Here is a 16,367-nt window from a genome sequence, read left to right on the forward strand (position 1 = left end):
TAAATTTAAAAACTAATAAATATAAATATGGAAGAGATTTCGTGCTTGAGGATACAAGTCAGGATGCAAATGTAAGATGTTGTCAGAGACCCCCTGGCCTTTGCCGTTTGTGTGCATTGGATAAGTGTAGGTGGAGTCAGTGACCTGATAAATCTATACCGAGGAGACACACTCAAAACAAACACTGGACCCCTCGAGGACTCATAGTGACAGGCTGTCTGCTCACCGTATCAGAAATAGATCCAAGCGGATACAGGCATGATTTAATGCCATATGTATTATATAACATGCTTAAATTTAAACAAAAAATATATAGATGAGACCGATTAGATAGATAAGAAAGTACTTTATTACAATGAGATGTTGAGTAAAATGGGAAACACCAAAAAGCTAATTAACTTTATCTGCCAAATGTGACATGTGCCAAAAAATACTCCAGTTTAATTCAAAGTGAAATGCACAAAAACCAGTTAGGACATATATTGGTTTTGAAGTTTTGAAGTACTTTGATAAGAAACAAACAGCACGTCTGCAGACAATGATTCGAGGGCTAACAATTATGTATAATCTGCGAGTGTTTACCTGACGATATTGGAAACCGGCGCAGGAGGCCCTTTGTCCTTGAACTCCTGGACATTGACCACCTGAGGAACTGTCTTCAAAGCGGACTCTGTCAAGGAAGTACTGACAACAGCTGGAACAAACAAACGCATATGTGAACACCACACAGATATGTTAATACAAACACACAGTGTTTATATTAAAAAAAGACAATACCAGTGTTTCTATGGCAATTTAAGCCTGGTATGAATTATAATGAAAGTAACAGCTTAGAAAGTGATTCTCAGATATAATGGGGCACATAAATCTACCAGTTTCACATTATTAAGTCTGGAAGTCTGTGTCTCCCTCTGGTGAATGACAGTGGGAACAGCAATACAATATTAAATAAACAGCTCGGTATACAAACACACTTTTACCCATAAAACCATTTAAAATTAAACAAATATTTGAAAGGCTGACTGTTGCATGTTCTTCCTACCCGACTTCTGATTGGCCATCTGCCTGCGTAGAGCAGCATTGGCTGCAGCCTGATGGGCAGGGATGGTGACAGGGATGGTCCTCTCGGTTGGTGGGGCTCCATGTTTCACTGTCTTTGTGGCAAGGGCAGTGCTATCAGCCCCGCTGAGGTTGATCTTATTAGTTGGAACTGAAATATCATGTACATTTATTCATTTAGCTGACACTTTTATCCAAAGCAACTATACATGTCAGAGGTTGCACGCCTCTGGAGCAACTAGGGGTTAAGTGTCTTGCTCAGGGACACAACGGCGAATGTCTCACAGCGGGAATCAAACCCAGGTCTCCCACACCACAGGCAAGGATCTTATCTATGCGCCATCACCACCCCATCAATACAGGGAGTGACATTTATGAAACAAAGCACGTCTACTAGCAGCTGCAATGTGTGTTAGATGTGACATCTACAAGAAGTCATCTCGTGCCTCACTCAATCATCGCATCTTTAATGAATAGCAATAGTTGGTATGATTTACTCACCAGGGCTGGCAATAGGGCTGAGTCCAAAGCCCATACCCTGTACTGAGTGAAGCTTGGTTAAAGGGGTGGACTGGATGGCCCCGAAGCCTGGCTGGATAGAGGGAGTCCTCACCACTGTGGGGTGGCGGGGGGTTGACAATGCTGGGGGAATGACAAGGGGAAGGGGTTCTGGCTGTAGTTCCTCCTCCTCCTCCTCCTCCTCTTCCTCCTCCTCCTCCTCCCGCTCCAAGTGAGCCGGGTGAGGCTCCAGGGACTGGGACAGGGAGGATGTAGAGCTCACATCATCCAAGTCCTCATAGTATTTAGGTGAAAGGAAGGCTGAGCGAGACAGGTTGGCTGAAAGAGAATAGATGAACAACATTTGGATCTCTAATAACTGAGCTGCATTATGGTAATTTCTTGTTTTAAACACTGTTATGAACATAAATATTTCAACATGAATCTCACTGACATTATAGTGTTCCTCAAATGTTGAATTTTGACAAGGTATTTTGCACTGTTAAAATGACTGTAACCCTAAAACATCCCTATTTAAGTGAACATTCTTCCTATTTGTTTGATGGCTAATATTAAAGTCCCCTTGAGAGTTTGATGGCAAAGCTAAAACTACATTCTTAAACTTTCATGCAACCACAGACTTCCAGTGGTGGACAAAGTACACAAATCCTGTACTTGATTAAAAGTAGAGATACCCTTGCTAAACATTACTCAAAAGTAGAAGTCTTCAATTTAAATACAAAAAAAACCCATCTACTTGACTCAAAGTACTAAAGTACCTGCTTTTAAAAATAGTAGACATGAGAAAGAGAATTTAAAGATACAGTCCTGCATTGAAAATGTTACTAAAGTAAAAGTATGTAAGTATAATCAGGAAAATGTATTTAAAGAGAAACATGTCCTGTGACTGTTAAACTATTTTTAGATTATTACTCGTCCTCATGCATTCATGTAAAAGCTGGATTTTACTGTTGTAATTGTTGAGAGGGAGCTCATTTTTAACTTTTGAGTATCCGAGTGCAACTAAGGATTATTTTCATTATGGATTAATCGGCTGATTATGTTCTCCATTAATCAATTTTTGAAATTCTAGAGCCTACAGAGACAACTTCACAATGTTTGCTTTGTCTAACCAACAGTACAAAGCTCAAAATTATTAGAAATAAAATAATTAAAAGGAGAAGCAGCAAATCTTCATGTTTGTGAAGGAAGAACCCCCCCCTTTTTTTAACATGAAGAATATCTTAAACAATCAAAGTAGTTGCCAGTTAATTTCAGTGTCAATCTATTAATTGTTTCAACTGTACTTGTATAAACTGTTGGGTAGTTTAATTTGTACTTAGGCTGAACAAAATCATGGACGCAACACTTTGGTTTTTGCCCCCATTGATTATGAGCCGAAATCAAAGATCTAAGACTTTCTCTTTGTACACAAAAGGACAAGTTCTCTCAAATATTGTTCACAAATCTGTCAAAATCTGTGTTAGTGAGCACTTCTCCTTTGCCGAGATAATCCATCCACCTCACAGGTGTGGCATATCATGTTGCTGATCGACCTGACTGCAGTTCATCGTCGTTACCGACTTGAGTGGGCAAATGCTCACATGCGATGGCGTCTAGCACTTTAGAGAGGCATTCTCTTCACGGATGAACCCCAGTTATCACTGTACATGCAGATGGGCAGACAGCGTGTCTGGAGTCGTGTGGGTGAGCAGTTTGCTGATGTCAACCTTGTGGCAGTGGGGTTATGGTATGGGCAGGCATGTGTTATGAACAACGAACACAGGTGCATTTTATTGATGGCATTTTGAATGCACAGAGATACAGTGACGAGAGTGAGTGAGGCCCATTGTTGTGCCATTCATCCACGACCATCACCTCATGTTGCAGCATGATAATGCACGGCCCCATGTTACAAGGATCTCTACACAATTCCTGGAAGCTGACAACATCCCAGTTCTTGCATGGCCAGCATACTCACCGGACATGTCACCCATTGAGCATGTTTGGGTTGCCCTGGATCTGCGTATTCAACAGCGTGCTCCAGGTCCTGCCAATATCCAGCAACTTCGTGTAGCCATTGAAGAGGAGTGGACCAACATTCCACAGGCCACAATCAACAACCTGACCAACTCTATGCAAAGGAGATGTGTTGCACAGTGTGAGGTTATGGTGGTCACACAAGATACTGACTGGTTTCCAGACCCCCCCCCAGATCCCCCTCAATACAGTGAAACTGCACATTTTCGAGTGGCCTTTCATTGTGGCCAGCCTAAGGCACAACTGTGCAATACCCATACTGTCTGATCAGCATCTTGATATGCCACACCTGTGAGGTGGATGGATTATCTCGGGAAAGGAGAAGTGCTCACTAACATAGTTTGAAAGATTTGTGAACAATATTTGAGAGAAATTGGCCTTTTGTGTACATAGAGAAAGTCTTAAGCTCATGATGAATGGGGGCAAAAACAAGATTGTTGCGTTTATAATTTTGTTTAGTGTAAGTACAGTACTCGAGCAAATGTACTTAATTACTGTCCACCACTGCAAATTTCTAAATCAGTAAAGTTACACAGGAAAGATTCCTACCAATGGATATTAACGTACCCCTTGTTAAACTAGTTAGAGCAGGATATGTATACCTGGTGCAGTTGAGCGGACAGGAGGCATCTGTCCCTTTGAGAGGAAGTTCCGCAGCTGGGACTGTTTCATAGGCGATATCTTGACTGCTGGACAAACATCTACAGTTAGTAAATGTTGAAATTAAGAAAGGAGATATTGTTTATACATCAAAACTATATAAAGATTGATACCTGGTGATTTGGATTTGGTCTTCGGGGGGGTGGTGTCCAGTCTGGCTTTCAGGAGTGCGTCCCTTAAACTCTCAAGCTCGCTTTCCAAACTGCCATAAAACACAGAAATAAGTTGTTCAAGTTGCAAACAACACCACCTTTTTTAAGGGCTATTTGTAGGGTACTGGTGCACATAAATAGAAATTGATGTTGGCTGCTACACTGAAAGACATTTGTGCAATCTTTATGTTACCTATGGAGTATGTTGATTATATTGTTAGCTATTATGCCATCCAGTTATGAAAACAAAAAAAGAGTTGAAAGTATTTCATTTTAATATTCAAAAGCTGTTTTAGATAGGTCTCTGATTCCCAAACCTATTCTGCAGAATCTTCCTTCTCAAAAAAGAACTACAAAATGTATTACAAATTATCCCTAGATTTTCACATTCCTACTTGTGTGCTTAGCCAGCTCCTACCCTGCATCTGTTGCAGTTGCAGTATTGCGGTTTACAGCTGAAGTGGTAGTCTTGTTATAGAGGCGCAGTGAGGAGAGTTCCTTGACCAACTGGTCCAATCTGTTCTTCTGCTGGTTGATAATGTACAGGTTGTTGGCCAGTGTAGTAAACAGACCCTCACGCCCTGGCACGACCATGTGTCTGTGAAGAAGTGAAGTATTTCATGACAATTGATACTTAACCCAAATCCTTTTGGTATCAAATACTCAAATAGCTGGTCTTTTGTGCTTACTTCTGCTTTTTCTTATTTTCCAGGTGTTTCTCCCATTCCACATCCAACACGTCATTAACATCTTCCACAGCAAACGAAACATACTGGTACAGCCTGCGAATCTCCTGCATAAAGGAAAATATAAATAGATCAAATGTATGCTTTTAAAAGGTTTTACAAAAAGTATTCCTTTCATGTAAACAATGTTTAAGTCATCCGTCCTCCTGTTTTTCACCTTGAGGTGTTCCTCACTGCGTGGGTCCAGAGGTTTTTTGTACAGCAGCTGCCTGTAATTTCTGTCTCTCCTCAACTCACTCTGGGCCTTGGCTTCTTCTGTCCCCGCAAAGCCCTCCAGTAGGGTGGTCTTCAGTATACCAATGTCCCCATGTAGAGACTGCAAATCAGAAGAAGAAAATGAAACAACTACTAAAATGAACCAGCAAAATAATTATGACAATGCAAAAAAGCTCACACTATAATTCTGCCAATACAAAAAAGTCTAATGTTGAGTTTAAATAAATGTACACAAAAGTATTACAACATGAGATGAATGCAAAAGCATATTTCTGTAGTATAAGTCATACAAGTTAATAAATAAGAATGGAATATTTAAGGTTGTCCACAATACCATTGTTCGGTGCACTTTTCAAGATCAAAAGTTAAAATGGGAGAAGAGCACAGGCAGAACATAGGCTACATACTTTGAAAAAATTTTCTTGTTAAAAGGGCTAGCCCAAACAATAATATCTAAATACCAAAAATGTATGCATCATCCCCCACAGCCACAAGAGGAGAAGATGGTGCACATGCTGGTATTTTTATTTATCCTAACACTGTGAACTTGTGACAGTGATTCTGTTCTGCTAAGACCATTGCATACAGAGTAGGAGGCAGCTGTTGAGGATAGTATTTGGCCGGCTAGTGTAATTTTGCCAATAGGGATTTGGGTCATCCTCAAGCAACAGCTGATTGTTTTTTTTGTTTTTTCACACACGGTTTTACCTCTGTTGTTTCCTTTATCTCCAGGGTGAAAATATGGAGGTCCTCTGACTCCTTCCTCAACTCCTTCATCTCCTCATTGGTGCCAACTTTGAAGTCAGCTCTTGCGCTTCGTGCCTTCAGGTCATCTAACTCCTTCTGGAAGTGTGCGATCTGATGACAAGTCAGGGACATGCTTCGTGACAAAACAACTTGAGGATAAATTGTCCAGACTCATTTGGGCACAGGGTGTACATAACATGCTATGTTAATGATGACCAGTAGCGAGTTGCTCCAGGTACTTGTAAATCCTTCATGTTTATGTAAAGTCCATCCTAAGTTCTTAGCAACTACTATAGTAGGAAGAAAAACTAAATTGGGTTGCACCATTTCAGCTAATAAATGTCTTAACTTAGACATACATGTATGTAAGCAATAAAACAAGAAATATGTGTATGTATATTTATTTATAGTATATATTGATATAAATCAGTTGCCAGAAAACATTTGTCGCACTGACTGTTAACTATGTAACATTAATGGCAATCCTTTGTAAATGTGGGTATTACTTCGCTTTATGCGTTTCACAGAACGTAGTGTTTATGCAGTTAAGAGGCAGTGAGAAATAGCCAAACAAGGTATCCAAACTGAGCTAATTAGCCTGACGTTATCAGTATAATGCTTTATAATATTATGTATATTGTGTTTTTGTGAAATGTCTTTAAAAGCCTACTGTTTATATGAATATTAAAAAGCTTTTTGATAAAGTCTCAGGACATATATGGCGACCATATTTATATTTTCATTCTTCAATCTGAACAGGTCATATATTAGCAAGCTAATTTCTGCGCTGTCTGTTAGCTAGTTCAGTTAGCTAACTGTATGTCGCAGTTACACCTGGTAGTTACTACTTGGTAACTAGTTTGTGTGGTAAAGTAACTAGTTCCACTTAGTAAACACTGATGTTATAACTAAGTTAGTCTTGAACTTTAGAAGAGCTGGTGCGACAAAAGGAACCAAACTTAATTTCCATCCATCGTCAACCGCTTATCCTGCGTACAGGGTCGCGGGGGGGCTGGAGCCAATCCCAGCTGACATCGGGCACAAGGCGGGGTACACCCTGGACAGGTCGCCAGTCCATCGCAGGGCCACCAAACTTAATTTGTGACCCTTAATACTAACATATAACGCTAATTGCATGAAAATTTCAACTGAAATTGTGTTGTGACAAAAAACATGTGTACCTTAATAAAAATACAAGAACAAGCCAACAGCACAGTTACCTTAAATACATTTACAGATTTCACATACTATCAAGTTTTATCAGTAGGAAAAATTATACAAGGAAACCTGCAACATGAATACAAGCATATAGCTAGCAAGTATTTTCCCCCCACATGACTTGGGTAACGAGGCTCTTTTTTCACAAGTTCAGCAATTAAAAGTGCTACATGGTACTCCAGTTCTTGGATGATATGACTCACCTCCTCCAATATACCAGCCATTATGGGATCACAGTCTTTCTTTTGCTGCAGCTGCCTCTCCAGGGCCTTCACACTAACAGCTGCCTGCATCAAGAAGTGGTTAAGTACATAAAGTCAGTAAGATCCACACACCATTAAATACACAGAACCAATATAGGTTTAAACAAAAAACCCACAAGTGTCTGTAATGTAAAATGATTCACACTATTCTTCTGTCCCCGACAGTTGAACATTCTGTTGCTAGTAGCAACCGCAAGTATGTAGTTGCAATTTAACTGAGATTATTACATCTAACCTTTTGTCAGATCTGTTACCATGAAAATCGTGCATATTTTATCTACTGAGCATCAGGTACTCTTTATTATAGCCATTTTATAATTGTTATATTATGATTCAAATCTAGACATTATCCTAGCTGTCTGATGCTAATATTACATTTTCAAATTACTTTTGGGCTTACTTTTGACATTATGTCTTTTACTCTTTTCACATTTTCTTGTTTACTGGATGCTTCATGAATTAGTTAGAATGAATTATTGTTGTGGAGTAGTTTCTATGGGGACCGAACATTGATCTATCACTAAATTTTTGTTTCTTAAAGGTGCTGATATACTTGCTTTTTAAACAATGCATACACGTAGACGAACTACACCGACATAATTTAATAGTTCACATACTTGCTTGCGTACTTTGCATGTCCCTGGAGGATTTAACATTTATCCACTAGGAGGCAGATCAGGGCCAAATCATCCATAGCAGACACCTGAATATCCTCCTTGATAACTTCAGTATTTGCACAACGTAAACAAACATGGCGACAATCAAGGAGATTATGGTTCTAATGAAGTTAAGATTAGGGATGCACCGAAAGGAAAATTCTTGACCGAAGCTGAAAGCGAATATGATGAAAAACTTTCCCAAATACTGAACAAGGTTTTTCACATTTGTTTTCTTATTTCCATAGTATATAGACACCTTATTTTGAAAACCGGACGCTGTCACATGTGTATCCTCACGCTAAATTCATCAAGTCTGAACCAATTTGATGAATAATGATGTATGCGAGTCTCGTATCGCGTAACAAAAATACTTCTTAGCCTCTCTTCATGTAGGACTCCCATTCTGCAACACTTGTCTTTGTAAAGAGAGAAAATTACTAAAAATGAATGAGGATAAAGTCACTAACCTGCCTGTCAGCTCGCACTGGTAAATTTCAGTGGATTTAACATTACCAAAAATACGTGTGCTAACTGTACAACTTTCCAGATCCCAAAGTGACGTCTTTAAATTGCTTCTTCTGTCCAACTAACAGTCCACAACCCAAAGACTCTTCATTTATCGTCATAAATGAAAAAGAATAGCAGCAAAGATTAAACATGCGATTTTCCACATTTTTGCTTTAAAAAATGACCGAAACCATTAATAGATTATCAAAATAGTTGTCGATTAATTTTCTTGAGATCGAATAATCGACTAATCGTTGCAGCTCTAGATTCATCAGGATGGCCTTGGTGGTGATCCTTGGACTCTTCTTGGCCTTTCGCACTACCATTCTTGCCAGTGCAGGGGCTTGTAGCAATTGTACCCATGCTTGAACTCATGAGTGAGTATAATCTGAAACACAGCCGCTTTCATACAGAGATCCCGCAATAAATGCGTAAGAACAAGCATTCCAAGCTGTAGCTTAGACTGAATATTATAAATAACACTTTATAACAGTTGGACTGCAGTATATAACATTACTGTAGTGGATGGGTCTTTGTCCGTGTTGTTGTCCTGCGCCGTTTTGTTGCAGTACTGTACATTATGTGGGTCACGTAAGTTACAGCGACTGAGACGGTGGAGAAGTTGAGTACCTGAGTATCAGTAAAACGTCAAGAAATTTAAATTGATCAATAATTAGCAAACAGTGGAAGGTCTGAGCTAATGTAACATTAGCTGACTCTCCTGCTGGTATCACTATAGGTTAGTATAAACAAATTGCTCCACATTTGCTTTGAATCATTACATCAATTCTTCAAACTCATTCTGCATCTAACATCCAACATTTATGTGGGGAATTGCATGTTGCAGACTCGTAGCGTTGATTCCTTAAGACCAGGGATGGAAATTAACACCCACCAAATGCGGCTGGATTTTTTTGTTTGGTAGCTAAATGTTGGAAGGCCACCCGGCACATTGGCGGGTAAAAGTATTCAGCATGATATCGGCAGATAATAGCTGTTTGATAGTAATTAGCAGCAGACAGACGTTCTTGTTGGTTGTGTGTCGCACTTAAATTGGTCCCCGATGTACCAAAGGGTTCTAAATTGTATAACACACGGATTAGGGGGTTCATTGGTTGTTGTTTATGTTCATTTCATGTTACTTGTGTTTTATTGGCGTAGATTTGTAAAGGGGTGGGCATTTGGGGACAGCAGGGAAAGAGTGAGACTGTTGCCGCTTTCGTACGGAGATCAATGCTGAAAGAATATCAGCATATATTCTGCATTTGCTTATTCATACTGAACAAAAGATTCCAGCATTATCCCGCAACCATGTGTGCTTTCACATAGCAGTCCGCATCAGCGGCATGTCCTTCACACAGAGATCGTTCGGTCTCCGTCTCATCTCTGTCACCTACATTCCCGGCTCAAAGATGGATCACATCGAACCCCCCTTTCCGGCTCCATACCTTATAAAGTGAGCAGTCTGATGACGTTTCAGTTAAATGATAAAGCATGATTAAGAGTGAGCATTGATAATGAAGTTGAATGATTAATAAGCATCTTGTAAGTTTAGAAAATAATTTACTGTTATATCTTAAGTACATTTAATAGCAATAATATAATATTGCTTCACATTTCACTCTGGCCTCTTCTTTAAGTTTGTATTTGACTTGATACCTTATTATCTTGATTAAAATTATGGATACAAATGTATATGTAACACAAAAGGCTATTTATATTTTGGCAGGTAAAAAATACGCTAACTAACTTTTTGGCTCACCTTCCAAGGTGGATGGTGGATTTTTTCGTCTACCAGCCACCTTGGAAGGTGAGCCAAAAAGTTAGTTTCCACCCCTGCTGAAGACGTGCACAACCTACACTTGAAAGGAACGCAAGAAACGCATGACAGCCATCTTGCGTAAGCGAAGGCATAGTTAAATGCAAGTACATCATGGGCTTTAAGGCGAGACTCTACAGGTGGATAGATAACACCATGAAACTTTCCTAGTTACTGCATTACTTACAGTACATTAAGACAATTTTTTTGTTTTCTGAAATATTTGGTTTAAATGTGCAAATAAATGAAATATGCATTTATTATATAATTTGCATCTATTTAAAGAACCGGACATTTTGGTGAAGGGCACGCTCGTTGTGAAATCTGAACACTGGATTAAGACAGGTACAAAATCATTGTTTGATTTTGTTGACACGTTACGCATGCCACAAAAGAGCCACGGGTCGAACTCGAACCCGGGGCAGCTGCAGCAAGGACTACTTTTGGTATAAAACTTTTATCCAATAACCTTTTAACCAACAATTGCTTCATTTAAAAACTGCTGTCTATTTTAATTTAACTTTCTCTACATAAAATAATTCCTTCATAATAAAGAGACAGGACCTGTGGAGTTTGGACACCACCCTGGACAGCAGGAGCAGGTTTCTGGACGACCGTGGGTGGTGTGCTGGTTTGAACTGGGCGCACTGGGGCTGCAAAACCACCAACAATATTAGAATCAAAACCCAAGCCATTAACACTTAAAAATTACATATAACCAGAATGACATACTTGTGCAAAGTGTAATAGTCAAGGAAGCAAGGCAGGACTTTCTTACCTAATACAGCTGGTGGCTTAGTGACTGAGAGTGGAGGAGCGGTTAAAGAAGTGGAATTGGAGACCACTGTTTTGGGCAGCGAGGAATTAAAGGAGAAAGACTGCGGGGTTGGTGCTGGGGTCTCCAGTGCTGAAAACCTTTGGAAAGAGCAAGCAAACTTTTAAAGTCCTTCTATGTACTTACTGCATGTACGTACGTATACATACCTCAAGTTTCTAATTAAATATCATAATATATGAAAGGTCAAAACTAGCATTTTACCTCTCATTTAGATTCATTTTCACCATTTGTGGAGAGGCAGCAGCAATGCTCTGTGGTGTTGATGCTGGAGGAGCCACTGCTGATGGTTTGATTGAAGGGGTGAAAGAAAAGGCTGAAAGTGCTGAGGGGGTGTCAGAGGGAGGTTTGGAGGCAAAGGAGAAGCCTGAGGATCCTGAGCCAAAAGGTGCAGTTACCCCCAGGGAGAAAGCTGAAGGGGCAGAGGTGGCGTTTGTTGTTGGAACAGAGAAAATGAAGCCTGATGACGACGACGATGACACCGGAGCTGTGACAGCAACGTTGAATGGGGCAGCAGAGGAAGAGGCAGCAGGGGCGGAAGCAGCTGCTGAAGTAAGACCAAGGTTTGGGAATGTTGCTGGGGCAGATGGGGTGAAGGCAGCAATTTTGGGTGGTTGGGTTGCCAAAGAACCTGTATACAGATAATAAATTTGCTTTCATTTGATCTCAACACATGTTGGGCAAGTTTTGTTTGCAAGAAAAGGTTGCTAATTCTAGAAGCACCTGGATACACCTTGGAGGGAAGAACAAGTCCACATTTTTCATGGTTAAACACTGACAGCCACATCAGACTTCAAAGGAGTTTGCACAAATGTTGTCAAGCCTCTTTCTGAATAAGTTTGGCTGAGTAAAACTGCTAGTTTTCTAGCTTTGTAGAAAGGTAAGCACTTCAGTCTAGTCAAAGATCCTTGCATGATCAAAACAACTAGTCTCATTCAATAAATGTTAGTAACTGGAAAAACAAGAAATTATTAGATTAGAAAAAAAAACTTTGTAGAGTGTGGATTGTGCAGCCCTCAGAACAACATTTTAGACTGAAACATCTGTCGAGTTCACTGGCTCTCTTACCTTGCTTGGGCAGTCTCTCCCCCTCCAAGGCGAGGGTAGTGGAGGCTGAGACCAGTTGCTTAACCCCAGGATTGAGGTTAAGCAGAGCAAATGGGCAGAGTAATCCTTCTGTGGATAGCATTAGCATAATGGGCGCTGGTGGCAAGGTCTTCTCATCAGCTTTGAAGAAAGATGGGATAAAGACAGAGGCAGACAAAAGACATTCAGACAGGGAAAAACTCTAGTGTACATGATGTGCAGCAAAAGACTAATTTTACAAAACATCCCAAACACATAACTCCCACTCCCAAAAAAAAAAAACGCTCTGATCCCGCCCCCTCCCCCCACCCAATTTCCTCCCATCTTACCTATTTTGCAACGTTCCATAGATCAGGGAGCCAGGAAGACTCTATAGCTCTCTGGGAGGAATTTTGTCTTGTGTCTATTAACTGAGAGTTCTATGGAAGACTTGTTATAAATAATTTAGCAGTGTGCACAGCTTTGTGCTTCCAAATCACACCACCGCACAAGGGAGACAATTTACAGCAAGTGTCGTCTGCTCACTAGTTCATGATGACAAAATGCTGTCTGTCACTTTAACCACGAAAGTGATCATGGAATTTGAGCACAAAGACCGTCTTTAGGTGCTTATCTCATTGGCCTTGACTCATTTGTGCCCTCCAGTGGTTAAAATAAGTACCCAGTGTTCAGTTCAAAAAGGCCCGGTGTAGTCGTGTACAGAGACAACTGTCCAAAGATGCCTCATTTGGTCAAACAAATTCCGCCACATTCCTCTTCTTGCCAAACCCCCAAACTCTTTTCTGCTCTTCACACCCTCTTTCCTTCACTTTGCAAACTCACGCAGTGTGCAGTAGGCTGCAGACAAAAATGGCAACTCCAGACTAAACCAACATTTAAATGATGAAACTGAGTATTTACACCCCCTCCAAAAAAAAGACGCATCAAGAGGCATTAGTCAGAGTTAATAGTAGGCATTTCAGATATGTCAAAAAAGTACACTGAACGCTTTGTCCTCTTTGTTCTCTCTACAGCTGTGTCTCATATCTAACACTTTTCCTGAAGTATAACTTTCACTGTCATCAGGGGATAAAAGAGGTAGCTGCTCTTTCTCAATACATTCCAGTGTTTGATTAATTACCACTGACTCACCTCTGACTTTATCCTATACTTTGCATCTACTGTATATTCAGTCCATGCACTGCCATGTATGCTTTTGACATTGTGACCATATATTAGTATATTTTTGTCTACATAAATTCAAACCTCTATTTACAGCAGACAAATACACCCACATACAGAAATACAGATTCCATATATAACATATACATTCAAGCTAATTAGTATAATGTTCCAAGAAACATTGATCCTTAGTATACACAGAATGCATAGACCAAAAACACAAAAGTAAAACGTCTAATGTTAAGTTTCATCTCAGTTATGAAACTATAGTTTGAAAGATAAAGAGAAGCAAAGAGAGAGGGTGAAAGAGAAAGTGAACAGAAGTGAGAGGCACACGGTAAACCTCATCAGCATTCTGCAACAGGATTGTCTGGGCTTTGTTGTTTGTTGTGGTCCTCTAGCTTGTCTGAGCCATTTTAATGAGTGCATTTTTCCTCCACAGATAACTCTCGTTACTCTCCATTCGCTTTCCCTATCTAATGTCTCACTTCGGATAAAGGTTTTTGATCAGACTACAATCATGTCAAAATGTTGCTCAAATTGCAGGATTTTTTTTTTCTTGCTGGGGAGGGAGTTCTTAGAGTGAGCAGGGAGAGATGTGACTAGACAGCAACAGCAGCTCTACGTGAATGTCTCGCAGACTAGGACATTTGAGATAAAACAGTGTACCGAGACGGTAGCTTATCACTATTCTTTACACATGCTGCAATGGAGCACTGCAGTGGATGCTGTATGCACAAAGAAACCTGGCGGATTTGTGCTTCATCTGATCATTAACTGAGTGTTGAACATAAAATGCTTTGAAGCTTAAACAAAGACACTGGAATGCAGTACAAGCAAAAACACCAAATATTATGAAATTAAAGTTAATTTAAAATGACATACCCCCAACCCTACTGCTGCTCTGCTCAGAACTTATATCACTATAAGATAATTCTGCCACTACAACAAGATTGATTAAAAACAACATAATTGTGATTAAAGATATTGATAGACGGTAAATATTGGTGAATCGGTCGACCAAATCTGTCATTTTAAGATAATCGGCCAATGCCTGCACTCACGAGGCCGATAAACAAAAAATGTCTTCCGACAAAGCTATAGGCTTCCTAGTTAGTGTAGCTGCTGTGGAACAATGCTAGCGCTCCCTCTTGTGAGTTTTGGGAAGTGACAAAAAAGTTTGTTGTTTAGAGCCCTAAATTTCCTAGTCGTCTTTTCTGAAGGTCACCATGTTATGCCGATTCTAAATGACAGCCATGATGGCAACGGCTGACAGACATCACCACATTGAGCCGGGATTGTGATTGTTTCACAATATTTGATATTTCCACCCGCGATCTGTTATCACGGCAGTAGATGAGACGCACGTGGTCTTATTAATGACATAGCCAACTGAAACCAACATCTGCACCCTGTGTGGTCACTGCTGCGTGCGTAAAATATCCACCGCGACTTTTATTGTAAGTTAATAGTCTAGCGTTTTTTTTACCGAGTGAAGTCTGTGCAAGAACACATGCACATAAGACGCCCGCCGACCCCTGCGTGCCCACACTCCCGATGACATCGTCTATCACAATGTTTCAATGTAGACATCGTCCGATGGAAATTTTGTACACGTCGCCCAACCCTATTATACATATACACTGGTATTATATATCGGCCAGCGGACATAGAAAAACTCATATTGGTCAATCACTAATAAAATTATAAATTTCCCAAATTCCTTTAAGAAGCTGTATGGACCGTGTGCCTGGTGGACCGCAACGGTCCACCAGGCACGATCGCAACCATTAACACAAATTCAACAAATCCCCTGAATTCAGCGCGACATTGACCAATCACCGCAACTTTTCAGCAAATTTGACCTATCATCGCCGTCATTTGTCAGCTTGTCATTTCATTGTTGACAAGACGCCGCAAACTTGTGATACCAAAGTCTCGCAGACACACACACACAAAAAAAGGAAAAACAGTATCCAGATGTTCTTTACCAAAATGGGGGTAAACTGTTTTGCAAAACATTCTGTATTGTGGTTGAACATAAAGGAAATCGTATACTGACACTTTGTCACCACAAAACATACACAGAGAATGGCAAAAACGCATGGGAGGACATCAGATTAGACAAATTACTGTGACACAAGCTGTTGCATCCCAGTCAATTGCAAGCACTGAAAAAAAATCAAGGTAAGCTGATTTAAATAGGCATGCTTAGGGTTCGGCCTTCAAAATCCTGGAGGGACCGTTTAATAATTCAACTATAATCTAAAGTAAAAATAAATTTTAAAAAAATCACTACATCACTATATCATCTACCTTTGCAGTTTTCACTTATTCCCACAATTTCATTGCAAAAAAACACCCCAAACATCACAACTTTCATCGGAATTTTTTAGAAAGCTGCCACAAAATCAGGCAATCTCCAACTAGACAGACAAAATAAAACTCACCAAAATTGTTTTTATTAGTCTTTCCACTGTTCCAACAATTACCAACTCTGGTTTAAAAGAAATAAACCCATAATTCACAGAAATATTCTAGCTCTACAACTCAACAAGCAGCTGCAAAACAAGCCGCAATGGCTGCAACGTAATCCTTGGAGACAAATGCGCACATCAAAGTAGCATACATCCACTAAAAGTGCAACATGCCATTATGGAGAGGATGCCTACAGAGATAGACCTTTTTGTTAAACAGTAAC

At 40.0% G+C, this 16,367-nt stretch overlaps 1 protein-coding gene across 6 annotated transcripts in view; it reads right to left on the reverse strand.

Moving 5' to 3' along the window:
* Window positions 1–16,367, reverse strand: part of nup214 (nucleoporin 214) — a 38,301-nt gene that overhangs the window by 17,317 nt on the left and 4,617 nt on the right. For 4 of the 6 annotated variants that reach the window (XM_046066020.1, XM_046066018.1, XM_046066022.1 and 1 more), the window contains exons 11-24: window positions 12,488–12,646; window positions 11,624–12,050; window positions 11,363–11,499; window positions 11,149–11,237; window positions 7,540–7,623; window positions 6,080–6,229; window positions 5,313–5,471; window positions 5,099–5,202; window positions 4,828–5,007; window positions 4,371–4,459; window positions 4,200–4,286; window positions 1,561–1,896; window positions 1,043–1,210; window positions 583–694 (exon numbers count right to left, since the gene is read on the reverse strand). In XM_046066020.1, coding sequence (XP_045921976.1) covers window positions 583–694; window positions 1,043–1,210; window positions 1,561–1,896; window positions 4,200–4,286; window positions 4,371–4,459; window positions 4,828–5,007; window positions 5,099–5,202; window positions 5,313–5,471; window positions 6,080–6,229; window positions 7,540–7,623; window positions 11,149–11,237; window positions 11,363–11,499; window positions 11,624–12,050; window positions 12,488–12,646 — 2,281 coding nt within the window. The remainder of the gene's footprint in view (window positions 1–582; window positions 695–1,042; window positions 1,211–1,560; window positions 1,897–4,199; window positions 4,287–4,370; window positions 4,460–4,827; window positions 5,008–5,098; window positions 5,203–5,312; window positions 5,472–6,079; window positions 6,230–7,539; window positions 7,624–11,148; window positions 11,238–11,362; window positions 11,500–11,623; window positions 12,051–12,487; window positions 12,647–16,367) is intronic. The other 2 variants (XM_046066019.1, XM_046066023.1) reach the window with 1 other exon arrangement.

This window comes from Micropterus dolomieu, linkage group LG13 (genome assembly GCF_021292245.1).
Source record: "Micropterus dolomieu isolate WLL.071019.BEF.003 ecotype Adirondacks linkage group LG13, ASM2129224v1, whole genome shotgun sequence".
Classification (NCBI taxonomy): Eukaryota; Metazoa; Chordata; class Actinopteri; order Centrarchiformes; family Centrarchidae; genus Micropterus; species Micropterus dolomieu.